The sequence below is a fragment of the Pungitius pungitius genome, chromosome 5, assembly GCF_949316345.1.
Source record: "Pungitius pungitius chromosome 5, fPunPun2.1, whole genome shotgun sequence".
In the NCBI taxonomy this organism is placed as follows: domain Eukaryota; kingdom Metazoa; phylum Chordata; class Actinopteri; order Perciformes; family Gasterosteidae; genus Pungitius; species Pungitius pungitius.
In genome coordinates this window covers 23,879,816-23,893,194 of record NC_084904.1, presented here as the reverse complement: position 1 = coordinate 23,893,194, position 13,379 = coordinate 23,879,816, and the positions used below count along the sequence as shown (strand labels likewise).

The 13,379-nt window shown below is 50.9% G+C and overlaps 2 protein-coding genes across 6 annotated transcripts; both read right to left on the bottom strand.

The window, feature by feature from the left end:
• Nucleotides 1–1,196: 1,196 nt before the first annotated feature.
• On the bottom strand, nucleotides 1,197–7,430 carry LOC119225339 (bromodomain-containing protein 3-like). 4 transcript variants are annotated; one of them, XM_037483130.2, is made up of 12 exons: nucleotides 6,988–7,430; nucleotides 5,579–5,849; nucleotides 4,896–5,007; nucleotides 4,686–4,823; nucleotides 4,463–4,604; nucleotides 4,210–4,379; nucleotides 3,368–3,757; nucleotides 3,114–3,242; nucleotides 2,834–3,040; nucleotides 2,444–2,664; nucleotides 2,066–2,370; nucleotides 1,197–1,973 (listed from the first exon to the last, which is right to left on the bottom strand). In XM_037483130.2, the coding sequence occupies exons 2-12, from the start codon at nucleotides 5,668–5,670 to the stop codon at nucleotides 1,855–1,857; spliced, it is 2,025 nt and encodes a 674-aa protein (XP_037339027.1). In that variant the 5' UTR covers nucleotides 5,671–5,849; nucleotides 6,988–7,430; the 3' UTR covers nucleotides 1,197–1,854. The 4 variants fall into 4 exon arrangements, with proteins under 4 accessions (XP_037339027.1, XP_037339030.1, XP_037339029.1 ...); XM_037483133.2 differs by having other exon boundaries at nucleotides 2,858–3,040; XM_037483132.2 differs by having other exon boundaries at nucleotides 3,368–3,754.
• Nucleotides 7,431–8,161: 731 nt separating this feature from the next.
• On the bottom strand, nucleotides 8,162–13,377 carry LOC119225607 (nucleus accumbens-associated protein 2-like). 2 transcript variants are annotated; one of them, XM_062562670.1, is made up of 9 exons: nucleotides 13,259–13,377; nucleotides 12,082–12,309; nucleotides 11,747–11,993; nucleotides 11,241–11,407; nucleotides 10,924–11,138; nucleotides 10,262–10,438; nucleotides 10,059–10,164; nucleotides 9,656–9,753; nucleotides 8,162–9,355 (listed from the first exon to the last, which is right to left on the bottom strand). In XM_062562670.1, the coding sequence occupies exons 3-9, from the start codon at nucleotides 11,873–11,875 to the stop codon at nucleotides 8,784–8,786; spliced, it is 1,464 nt and encodes a 487-aa protein (XP_062418654.1). In that variant the 5' UTR covers nucleotides 11,876–11,993; nucleotides 12,082–12,309; nucleotides 13,259–13,377; the 3' UTR covers nucleotides 8,162–8,783. The 2 variants fall into 2 exon arrangements, with proteins under 2 accessions (XP_062418654.1, XP_037339483.2); XM_037483586.2 differs by having other exon boundaries at nucleotides 11,747–12,309.
• Between the last annotated feature and the right edge of the window lie 2 nt (nucleotides 13,378–13,379).

Genomic DNA, 13,379 nt, shown 5'->3' with positions numbered 1-13,379 from the left:
CAATCCAATATCAGTAATTACATCAAATAATTCACTTGGCTGGGGGCGGGGGGGCGGGGGGGGGGTGTCCCATCTGTGTCTCTGCACCTCCGGGGGGGGGGGGGGGGCACCGGGCACCTACAAAAGGGACAGGCGGCTGTAGTGCATGCACGTACACACACACACACACACACACACACACACACACCTTCTTATTAAAATACAAAAATGACAATCAGCTCCACCAGTCAACTAAAAACCACCAGGAGGGTTACCGTGGCAACAGGCCACACGCCAGGAAGAGACGTGTGTCTTATTGATTAGTCTCTTTATTTTCTCAACATGTTTTTTTTTAGTTTCAACAAAAAGCACAAAGGACATCCCATAATGAACGACTACGTTGTCTCCATGACAACCAAGCACACCCTCCCAGATGGAGACCATGACATTTTGGTTGAAAGTTTGTCGAGATGAGGAGTCGATAGGAAATCAATATCGGAACACGGAACGGGTCACATGGCTGTAAGCAGGAAACGCACAGGTCACATGATTGATCTGATCAGTTTAAAAAAGAACCAAGGTGCCCCCTCCTATGAAGTCACATGACAAGAAACCGACCAATCACAGTAGAGCCTCACGTTTCAGGAGCCAAGCTGATGCATCCTAACAAGCGTCCTGACACCAACCAATCACGAGACAGCTGGTGATGTCATCACAATCACATCGAGCCAGCAGCCAATCAGATCATGGTGTGCCCCGCAATTTAAATGAATGCGTGAGGGAAAACCAATTGGTTCATAAAGTGGATTAAATTGATTGGTCAGAAAGGGAAAACAAATGATTTGATTTCTGCCTCCTCACATCATTTTATTTTAAAAAGTAAATCAGAAAAACATAAAAATAGAAACCGACGTTGAGTTATTTCTTAATTTATAGAAGCAGTTCAAATAAAACCGTTTAAAAGAATGCAGATGATTCGGGGGGGGGGGGGGGGGACATCTCCAAATGGACCTTATAAGACACAAACGAGTTCAGCACGCAACCTGAAAATAAACGACATGTAGTGTTTAAAAAAAAAAGAAAAAAGAATGGTCGTACTTGCTGGCAGGGTCGCCACTGGTTCTGCAGGGGGGGGGGGGGGGGGGGGGGGGGGTTGCAGGTCCAGCAGAGGATGGGTTCTGGTCTCAGAGAGGGTTTTACTTTTTTGTAACATATCCTTTTTTTTTTTAAATAACCCAGCCGACTTTTACTTTGAAAATCTGCACCAAGAATTTGATTTTAATAAAAAAGAAATAAAAATCCTGCAGAAACTTAATGCAGGAAGAAAAACCACCTTTTTATTGTCAGAGTGATTATGGTCCCCACTTCAGGAGCAGAGGTTGTATTGATGCATTGATTATTTGACCAATCCCAGGAGGCCATTCACGCCCCCTGCTGCGGCTCCGCCTCCTGATCCACATTATTCATCTGCTCTTCAAGAACTAGTCAAAGCCTCTGATTGGCTCCTGCCGGTCACATGACGCTCTACAGATGCTTCTGGAATGTTTTCAGGGGTCACAGGCGAGCGTCCAGGAAGAAGAAGGCTGTTCAGACCGCTGGGAGGGGGTCGTTTTCTTCTTCTTCTTCTCTTCCGTCCGTCCTCGGCGAAGAAATAAAGAAAAGGACACTAGGAGCTAAAAAACCTGTCAGCCTATTTACATACAGTCTCCACGTCTGGGCGTGTGTGTGTCGTAAGAAGTTCAGAGTGTGTATCTCTGTCTCAAGTCTGTGTTTCCAGGGTGGAGGTTTACATGGATGTGTGTTACTGGGTGTCTGCATGTGCTAAATGGGTAGATGTGGATAAACCTCTGTGTGTGTGTGTGTGTGTGTGTGTGTTCAGTCTGTGTCGGAGGAAGAAGAGGTTCCTGTTGAGGAGCTGTCATCGGAGGAGGAAGAGGAGCTGCCACTCAAGCGACTAGCCCCGCCTCCCGACGCCCCGCCTCCGGCTGCCTTCTCTGTGGAGGGACAGACGGGTAGAGACAAGTTAACCAGCTGTACGGCGCCACCTGGTGCCGCAGGTGTGAGACGTCAGCGCGGCGCTACTCACGCAGCAGCTTCCTCTGCTTCTTCTGGAGGCAGGACTTGACGTAGCGCTCCAGCTCGCGCAGCGTGGAGGGCTTCAGGGTCTCGAAGTCGATCTCGATCTCGTCGGGGTTGGAGTCCCTCAGCGAGGGCTCCCTGGACTGGATGATGTGCACCACGCGGCCCAGCTTCTCGCCCGGCAGCCGGTTGATGTCCAGGCTCAGCTGGCGCTTCTCGTCGTAGGACATCGGCAGAGACGACTCCTCGCCGCCGCCGTCGTCCCCGTTGGCAGAGCCGCCGCCCGCCGCCTTGCCGCCTTTCTTGGGTTGCCTGGAAGCAGAACTCCAGATTAGGACGAGTTGAAAGCGTCGTGGTTAAAGGGAACCCATTGGCTGAACCGTACCTTGTGGCGGTCACCGTGCTGTTGGCTTTCCTGGCTGGCGCTTTCTTCTGATTGGCCGGTTTGGGCTGCTGAGCGGCAGCTTTAGGCTTCTTCTCTTCCTCCAGCTTGCCCTTGTTCCCCTTGTCTTTCTTCTTGTCCTTGTCTTTCTTCTCTTTCTTCTTCTTGGGCTTACTAACAGGCGCCTGCGACAGGACGGCGAGCTGCTCGTGCACCGCCTTCAACTGATGGAATATACTAACTATCAATACCTTTGACCTCCAGGCGTAGAGCGCTGGGCTGTGCGTCACTACGCACTCGACACGCAGCATCAACACAACAACACCATTTCAAACATTTCATTCAAATCCATAATGATATTAAAAAAGAAGAAAAAACCAGGATGTCCTTGACCTGTGATTGGTCGGCAGCACCAACCTGCTCCTGTAGCTCAGCCAATCGCGTGGCCCGCTCCTCCTCTGAGTCGGACGATTCGTCGGAGGAGGAGTTGTTGCTGCTGTCAGAGGAGGCGGTGCTTTTACTGACCAATGGGGTGGTGGAGGGGACGGAAGCTTCCAGGCCCTCATCGGGGATCTTAGCGAAACGCATCTCAAACACGTCCTGAGGGGAGAGGGGTCGTTATCTCAAGGTCGTCATGGCAACCGGAGCACCTGGGGGCTTCTGGGGGACTCACCTGCAGCTTACGGGCCATGGCCACCACCTCGTGGTCGGGGGGGTTGTACTTGTAACAGTTGGAGAACATTAACCTGACGTCTGTAGCGAAACTTTGAGGATCGCCGTATTCTCCTTTGTCCATCTTTTTCTGTGGGGGGGGGGGGGGGGACATAGGTCAAAATGTAGAATAAGACTCTCCCCCTACAACCACCATGCTTCATTGCAGCCCCCCAGATGGTAGAAGAAGTGTGTGATGAGGGGGCGGAGCCTCACCCGCACAGTGCTGAGGTCCATGGGGTGCTTGATGATGTCATGGTAGTCATGGAGCTCCAGGGCCTCTGCGTCCACCGGCTTGTAGAAGGGCCACGCGTAGGCTGCGTGCTTCTTGGACAGCATCTCCTTCAGGATGGCGTCACAGTGCTTCATCTGCTCCCCCAGCTTGCCTCCCTTACTTCTGCCAGCTCCGCCCCCCCCTGCCTCTGTGCCCGCCACCTCCTCCACCGTCTCCCGGCGGGTCTTAGCGGGCCGAGCGGCGGCCTCACGGCGGGACAGACCCAGTTTGGGCGGCTTGGCGTCCTGAGCGGACGGAGAGTCGGCTCGACCAGCCGAGATAGCCGACGTGGTGGGGGTGGTGGTGTCGGCTTTCCTCTTCACACCTTTCTTCTGTGGGGAGACAGACAGACAGGTGGGAGGCAGCCAGAGACAGGTAGAGACAGACAGGTGGGAGGCAGCCAGAGACAGGTAGAGACAGACAGGTGGGAGGCAGCCAGGGACAGGTAGAGACAGACAGGTGGGAGGCAGCCAGAGACAGGTAGAGACAGACAGGTGGGAGGCAGCCAGGGACAGGTAGAGACAGACAGGTGGGAGGCAGCCAGAGACAGGTAGAGACAGACAGGTGGGAGGCAGCCAGAGACAGGTAGAGACAGACAGGTGGGAGGCAGCCAGAGACAGGTAGAGACAGACAGGTGGGAGGCAGCCAGAGACAGGTAGAGACAGACAGGTGGGAGGCAGCCAGAGACAGGTAGAGACAGACAGGTGGGAGGCAGCCAGAGACAGGTAGAGACAGACAGGTGGGGAGATTGGCAGGAAGACAGACCAGTAAACACAATAGTTACCTTGACGACGGGCTGTGCAGACGGCATCATGGTTGCCGGGGGCTGTGGGGCGGGGGCAGGGGGCGTGGTCTGGACAGATGTGGGCGTTGTAGAGATGACAGGTGTCAGAGAGGGGGAGGGAGAGGGGTAGGAGGGTGGAGGGGAGGCTGAAGACTCCGCCTGCTGACTCACTGAGGGAGAGACAAAGAGTACCAATATTAATAATACTAGTAACAAAAACACTAGATTAGTAATAATAGTACTGCGTACTGACCTGGCGTAGTGGCCCCGGGCTTCTTGCTCTTGCCTTTGGGAGCTGGAGGAAGCAGAGCGACTTCTTCTTGAGGCATCTGAGAGACTTTCTGCAGAAAGATCTTCTCCAGGGCCTGAGCCATGAGGACGATGTCATCGGTGGGCTGAGACAGAGTGGTGACGTCATGTTACTATGGTTACCCGCTGCTCTGAAGTATTACAGTACACAGAGTGTGTAGTAGTACCTTGTTGTAGATGTAGCAGTTGGTGAACATGGTGTTGAAGTCCTGCATGGCCTCACTGGCGCTCCAGTAGTAGTTGTTCTCCAGACGTTTCTTGATGGTACCCATGTCCATCGGGTTCTTGATCACCTTGTGGTAGTCCTGAGAACAACCACGCGGTTAGCTTAGCATAGCACGGTTCTTCCAGGTGAGAACAAGGGGACAGGTACTCACTGCCAGGCAGAGCTTGATGGCGTCCACCGGCTGGTAGAAGGGCCAAGCGAACTGATGCTTCCAGAGGGTCTTCACCACCACGTTCTGCATGTACTGCAGCTGGTTGGTCTTCCTGGTGGACACAAACACACAGGCTCTCCTTCACTGGTGCTGATCTGCTTTGTCTGCCACTGATACCAATTATTGATCCATATCAACAGATACACATCCTATGACAGGGTATCTATTCAGTTTATAAACCATCAAATATACAGAATAGTGCATCTGAATTATATTTTACTGTATTATAATGTCCTTGTTAGGAAGTTAAACATATTCAAGTGAAGTTTATCACCAAAATCTTACAGATTACGTTTGAACACACCATCATGAGTGCTAATGTTCTTGTGTTCACTGAGCAGATCCTGAACGCATCATAATTTAACTCAAGCTATAACAGCCGATGGTTAGCCGCGGTGCTAACGTTAGCGCGTATCCTCCAGTCGGTCCACTTCCCGATTGGTCATTAACTCGGAGGCAAATTTGTAATTTGCGATTTTGGGCTATACAAAATAAAATGAATTGAATTAACGATGTCACATGACCAGGAACTAAAGCCCCATCAATGACAATGACATCACCAGTGATCAGAGCGCCCTCTACTCCTCCAGTGGACACACAACATGTCTGGAGCTGTGCCCTACCTGCCAGGTTTGGTGGCATTGGTGACTTCCGGGGGGGCCGGGTTGGTGAGGGTGGGGGGGCTGGGGGGCGCAGCCTCGGGGGCGTCCGACATGGTGGACGACTGTGACGCAGCAATGCACTGTGGGATGGCAGTGTTGGACCACCAGGTGAGAAAACAACTCCCCCTGAGGCCTGAGGGAGGGGGTGTAGGTGTGTTTATGTCGCTGCGTGTTCAGTTCAGACGTTGTTGTGGATTCTTCAGGTCGAGGAGACACACTTCCATCGCACAACCTGAGAGACGGGAGACAGAGACGCTGTTACCAGTCTGTCTTTCTGGAAACAAACATGTCAACTCATCGATAAGATAAAAGCATCCTGATAGTTTTGGCTCATAGAAAATGACACGTTGTGTTGAATTCACTGGACATCTCGTATCACAATTATTTTCAAGATCCTGGAAGCTGCTGGCCGTCTGATCCACTGATCAATACATCATTCGATCTATCGACCGATCGATTCAAAATGCTTTACAATATCTGAGCCATGTCTGCCAGAACAAAGCCAGACGAGGTCACATGACGATGAGCAGCCAATCAGGAAAGCTGGATCAGCACTTGATTTGATTGATTATGAGAACAGTTGATCAGCTTTGAGAAAATAAAAACTGAACCCAGTTTCTCCACTGGACCATGAAAAATGTAATATGATGTATTTTTAATGTGACTTTAGTATCATTGCTGAAAAAAACAACAATTATATCAATAATAATGTATCTGTTATCTTATAACTTTTAACTCGAAATCTCAATTACTGACTAGTAAGTATTTCTGTTGTTACACTTTTCTATTTGACTTCGGAAGGAAACATTGTAGCTTTTTTCTTTACATAGCCGCCTTTAATGGATCCAAAATGATAATGAATACAAAATGTTTCATAGTATTTGCGTTTACTTTTGGTACTTTAAAATACGACTTGAAGCTGCTACATCGGAACTTTCGGATTTCCATGTAGCAGAGAATACTTGCACACTGTGGTATTACCACCTATACTGCAGTAGAGCTCAGCGGACCGGACATTCAGAACCCGTCCAGACCACGGGGAGTCCAGCCCGGATCAACAGATGTTACAGTCCGCCTGCATGCTGCGGTTCAGCGGCTAACGAGCGAGCTAACGGCTAACAGACACCGCTGTGATAAACAATACTCCCCCAAATACGGTCACCGGCGACCCCATCCTCAACCAGCGACACCCGCCGTTTCACGAACTGCTGAAAGACACATAAAGCCTCGCGCTAACTGCTCCACCTGCTCAGGTGTGCGTGTTTTTATCAGGCTAGCGAACACCCCGTTTTCCTCGCTTTAAAAAGATGGCGGGCAAGCCCAGGCTAAATGCAAGCTAGGTGGCTAGCTGAAGCAGCTAGGCTACTTACCGGAGACGTAAACGTCATAAATAGCGTTAATAGCCGTCGTCTTGGCGTCTGAGCGCGTGCAGAAGGTGATATCTGGACGGGTGTTTCGGTAACAAGCGGCTCACCGGGCCGATTAACGCGCTCACTGATCCGTTGCTTGCAGATGTTCCCGCTAGCTAATGAGCCGTTAGCCTGTTAGCTGAGCTTTGTCTGAAGGCGCCGAGCGGCCATCCAGGATCCGACACACGGCGACTCATCCCGTTCGGCTCCTGCTCCCTTTACCCGTTAACCCCGCCGGTACCGGTCGGAGAGGGGATTCACTTTGTGGCTCGGTCCTCGGGGAAATCCAGCAGTGGGCTTCGGTACGTTTACGTAAGGTTTTTTTTTATATAGCGAAGTAGCATAATAGATGAGTTATCAGCTGTCTCCTGTCTGCGCAGGCGCAGTGGCGAGCGGCATCATGGATGTTGTTGTGAGCGGATTGGCTGACTGGGGTTTGTGGGGCTCTCTGATTGGCTGTGGGCTGTTCGCGAGGCTATGATTTGTCTCTACGGAATGCAAAGCGCTGTGATTGTTTGTTGAGTCAGTTGGACTGCAGCGATTGGCTGAAGCGATGAAGGGACGGCCGTGATTGGCTGGGCTCTTATATTAGATCAGAAAGGCGCAATCACTGGAACAACGTTTCCCACCATGCAGCAGCAAAGGAGCTGTGTAGAAGACATCAGAATTACTGATTGGTACAAGAACTGATGTTTATATTGATATAACATGTTTATACTGATACAATTATGTGTTCATATTAATAACTGATGTTTACATTGATACAATAATGTGTTCACATATTGTCTGTATTTGTACAATAACGATGTTTGCCTTGATACAATAACATGTTTATATTAGACTATATTATATAAGACTTTTTAATTAGTGGATGTAGTGATTGTGTCTGTCGAACACAAAGAGATCTGGAACACGGCTCTTCGTCTCAACTATTCACTGCATTCTCTGTAGTGACCAGCAGGGGGCAGGATCCCCCTGGTTCTATAGACCTGGGGTTTCGGTACCGGTCCGTGGACCATTTGGTATCAGGCCGTACCACAGAAAGAATAAATAAAAGTCAAATGACAAATATATATATATATATATATATATATATATACATACATAAATAACAAATGACACAAAATAAGAAGTCTGATTATCAAGAAGCTTTATTGTCTTCATCAGATTGAACATCATATCATCTTCCCCTTCATCATCATCGTCAGCATCATCATCCTCTTCCTCATCATAATCCTCCTCACGAGGACCCCCTCATTATCGTCATCATTCTCACCATCATCATCAACACTTTCCTCCTCTTCCTCATCATCATCATCACCAGCCCCATTGTCATTATCCTCATCATCGTCATCCTCCTCCTCACCACCACCATCATCATCAACACCAAAACCACCATCTTCATCATCAACACCAAAACCACCATCTTCATCATTAACACCTGTTGTGTAGGAGGCTATTAACATGCAGCTGAGCCGGGCAGACAGACAGATGGAGGAAACAGACAGACAGACAGAGGTAGGTCAGACAGAAAGGACGGCAAAGGGGACGGCAGAGAGGTAGACAGCTGGACAGGTAGTCGCGGACAGACAGGGGGTCGCCAGGCAGAGACAGACAGGTAGATATGAGGACTGTCTCAGGTAGTGGCGGACAGACAGGTGGTCGCCAGGCAGAGACAGACAGGTAGATATGAGGACTGTCTCAGGTAGGTAGCTATTGTGTTATTTACATATAGGTAGGCAGATGCGATAGAAAGCTTATTGGCTGTCTTCCAGGGGCTCCGCCCCTCTCTCCTCTGGCTCGGCCAATCCCCTGGGAGGAGGGGCGGTCTCTGCAGGCTGAGGGGAGGCGTGGGGGGGAGTTGAGGAGGAGAGGTGGAGGTCTAGGAGGTGATCAGTTTGTATTCTCCCTCCCACATCGGCCTCGCCGCCCACCAGTACCTCCTCCACCTGACCCTCAACTCCGCCTCTGACACGGGACCCGGCAAACTGCAGATGGGGCAGGAGTGGCTGCGCCTCCTTCTCCCCCTCTCTATCCCCCGCCGCCTCCCTCTCTCGTCGCTCCCCGTACAGCGGCACCTCCAGGTAGGAGGCGCTAAGTTGACGCAGGTCCATTTCGAAGGGGCTGCTGGGCTGAACCGCTGCACCTCCTCCTCCTCCTCCCCTCTTAGCCCTGCGGGGGTGGCAGGAGGTGGGGAGGCTGTCGGGGAGGAGAGACTGGATTTTGGGCAGCCAACGCTTGCGGACTCTTCGGGCGTTGGTGCACATATCGGCTGCAATGACATTCATCTCACTCTCCTTAAAGTTAGGAGCAAAGTTCTGACAATAGACTGAGGAGGAGGAGGAGGAGGAAGAGGAGGAGATGGAAAGATGGAGGAAGAGGGGAAGGATGAAAAGGACGACAACAACAAAGATGAATATTAAAAGGAGACAAATGTCTTAATATCAACAGAACACAGTAACACAACTGTGTCTGCATGTCTGTGTCTCTCTGTGTGAGATTGTGTGTCTGTGATAGTTTGTGTGTAATTGTGTGAGTATATGGGTGAGTGTGTGTGTGTTATTGTGTTAGTGCATGTGCATTTGTGTGATTGTGTGTGTGCGTGTGTGTGATTGTGTGTGTCTCTTACGTTTAACAGTGTTTAACACTCGGTTGTCTAGAGGTTTTCTGCTGGGATCATTGGTGGAGGAGCGGATCCCAGTCCCACAGCTATTGGCCAGAGTGTTTCTATGGAAACCATAACAATCCAATCAGCACCTATACTGAGCTTTAGATGTACCCCCCCCCCCCCCCCCCCAACACAGACACACACAGAGCAGTTATGTAAAACAGCAGCAGCATGCAAAGGAATCTGCTGACTGTCTTAATGTTCTGGAATATTTCAAAAGGTCACGTGACATCAGACGTCACATGACATCAGACGTTAAGAGACAAAGCGAAGAATCTTCTTCTTCCTGTCACCAAGGTACCAGAACCTCCCTGTTGCTAAGCTGAGCTACCAGGTGGAGGACCACAGAGATTTCTCAACTCACCTGTCGAAGAAGGTTGCCAGCAGTCTCCTGAGCAGAACCTTGTGCTTGACTCCAGCACACAGGTGACAGTTCATCAGCTGACCTCGTGTCATGAACACACCTGAACCTACACACACACACAGTCAATCAGTCTGACCACATCTCCATTGACCTCCCTGTGCTCCACATCTTCTGTTCAAGCACAAAGGTTCCTCGGCCCCTACCTGCCACCAGCTCCACCTTCTCCCCCGGGTCTCCCTCAGTGTAGAGCGACGGGTGGCACCGGTACCCGATCTGACTGATCAGGCTGGCAGGGAGCGCCATGTTGTCCCGACCCACCAGCAAGCAGGGGCGCCGGTCGCTGGTCAGCGGGAGGGACAGCACCTCCATCTTCTCCTGGACTGAACCAGAGGGAACCGCAGAGTAGGGGTGTGACGACCAAGATGTGAAAACAAAGACACACTAACCTGTTCCCGTGTCCCCCTAGAACCTAAACCCTGAACCCCCAGTGTCCCCCTAGAACCTAAACCCTGAACCACCTAGAACCTAAACCCTGAACCCCCAGTGTCCCCCTAGAACCTAAACCCTGAACCCCCAGTGTCCCCCTAGAAGCTAAACCCTGAACCCCCTAGAACCTAAACCCTGAACCCCCAGTGTCCCCATAGAACCTAAACCCTGAACCCCCAGTGTCCCCCTAGAACCTAAACCCTAACCCTCAGTGTCCCCCTAGAACCTAAACCCTGATACCTCAGTGTCCACCTGGGCGCTAAACCCTGAACCCTCAATGTCCCCCAAGAGTGGGTGGCTGAACTGAGCGTCTCGGAGGCTGAGGTCATTTAAATAACCTTCTTAGTAGTCGAGGGGATCGTACCATCCTATAACTTACTGTAGGGGTTTCCCGGATGTCCGTAGATTTGTTGGTGGAGTCTGGACTGGACTCCGTTCCCGTAGTAGTCTTCTTCCAGCTCCTCCTCTGTAGGGGGGAGAGAAGGAGGCGAGTCCGCGGGGAAGCTGGAGCCTCCCGGGCTGGAGCGCCCCCCGCTGGCCAGGTAGCATAGGCCGCTGTTCCTGGTGGCCTGGAGGTCCGAAGGGAGGTCCCCTCTGAGGACGGGACCAGGGGGACAAGATGGATCAGGAAGAGAGAAAAGGACTTATTTTCCAAAAAGAAAGGAGCATGTAAAGAACATGTATGTTTCCTCCAACCTGGCCTCCTCTCCTTCTCCTCTCTTAGTTCCTCCTCTCACTCCTCCTCCATTCTGCTCAGCAGGAGGCGTGTCGGCTGGCTCCCGTTTGATCCTGCGTACGGCCTGTAGCAGCTCCTCGGGACTGAGGGACTGCTGGAAGCCCCCGAGCTCGTCTGACGAGGCCGTCTGTGACACATGTTAAAAGAGTCGTGTTCAATGCCTCTGAATCAGTAAACTACCGGCTCCTGTGTCTTCAGGTGGGTGTGGCAACATGAAGCTTGACCTGTCAGCAGCTCAGTTCCTCTAATGTCCACCAGAGGCACTTTGGTGGTGGGTGTCCAATGCAGCGCTCTGTCGGTGCCTTTTGATGATTCAATGTTGTTTGATAACGTTGTCTAACGTTGTCTACCTGGACCTTGGTCTACCTAGATTGTGGTCTATATGTGGGCTACATGGATGGTGGTCTCTCCAGATAATGGCCTACCTGAGGTCCAGGCGCAGCTCTGTGGGTGTGGCCTAACTAACCTGTGAGTCGCAGCACAGGGGCGAGGAGGAGGCCTTCATCATCATCAGCTCCATGCCCCGCTCCACGATGTTCTGTATCTGCAGGTACCCGGCGGTGTACATGAGGACCAGCTGCTCGCTGGCGGCCATACTGAGTCGCCCCGTGTAGCAGAAGGACAGGATTTGCTGGAAGCACGCCGGCGTCACCGAGGACGGCAGCTCAAACACCGCCGGTGAGGAAGAGGAGGACTCGGCGGCAAACAGGTCCCTGAAGTAGAGCGAAGATGCGGCCAGCACGGCCCGGTGAGCCTTGAAGGCCCGACCCTGCACCAGCACGGACACATCGCAGTACTGACCCAGCAGCCGCTGCTCGTTCAGGATGCCCAGCACGCCGTTGCCAAAGTCCGGGATCTCCACCCGCAGCATGGCGGCGCCGTTCTGGAGGAGGAGGAGACTTAGGTGTCGGGGATCCCACAGATGTGACCTTCAGAACGCCTCAGATGCATGTCGTTGTATAGGAAACGGAGAGGTCAAAGGTCTCATGTGTGGAGGCGGACAAGTGGAGCTCATCAGGACGAAGACACCTTGAAAGACGAGGAGGAGAGTTTATGGTCTGTGCCTTCTTCTCTCCTGCCTGCTCATATATATATATATAAAACAGCTTCAAGATAAAAAGAAAACGTTATCCAGTCATTCTTTTATAATGAATAAAATGACATATAATGATAATGTTCTTGTGTGTCCATTCTTTAATAAATTCAAACATGGAGGCTTATGTTTGGCTCATCAGACCATGACATCACTTCATGTGATTCTCTCAGTCCTGATTCGTACAAGTTATGCTGAGATCAGAAGGAATCTGTGGCTGAATCGTCTATGTTTGATGTGACAGAAATTTAAATTATAAAATGAGTTGACTTCTGGACCAGAATACAAAGTCAGCTGTAAATTCATTAAGACAGGATGGATCATGAAGAGCTGATTGTTATATAGGTAAAAAGAACCTGCATTTGATATTTTTTGACCAAAATCACTCTTTGTGTGGTGGCTTAAAGCGTCATTCTGTGTAGTGACCAGCAGGGGGCGACTCCTCTGCTCCCATAGACGTCTATGAGGAAATGACTCTACTTCTGTGTAGTGACCAGCAGGGGGCGACTCCTCTGCTCCCATAGACGTGTATGAGGAAATGACTCTACTTCTGTGTAGTGACCAGCAGGGGGCGACTCCTCTGCTCCCATAGACGTCTATGAGGAAATGACTCTACTTCTCTCTTGATTTATTCCCTCAGTAAACATTGTAAACATGAGTTTATGGTCTCAGTCTCTAGTTTCAAGTCTTCTTCAATGCAGCATGATGTTCATTTAGTGAATGATGGTTTAATGTTACAACGCTACAACAACATCACAACCCTAGACCAACACAAAGAGCCCAGAAGAGTCCAGTCCAACAGAGTACTGGTTGTTTACAGACAGACAGACATGCAGACAGACAGGCAGTTAGCTGAGGATGGATATTAGACAGGCAGCTCTTTACCTCCTCTGCTCCTCTTCCTCCTCTTCTGCTCCTCTAAGCAGCTGGACGGCCGGAGGTTTGCTTCTTCTTCTCCTGTGCTCAGTCAACGCATCGTCTGGTGTGACACAGGAGCGGGGGGGGG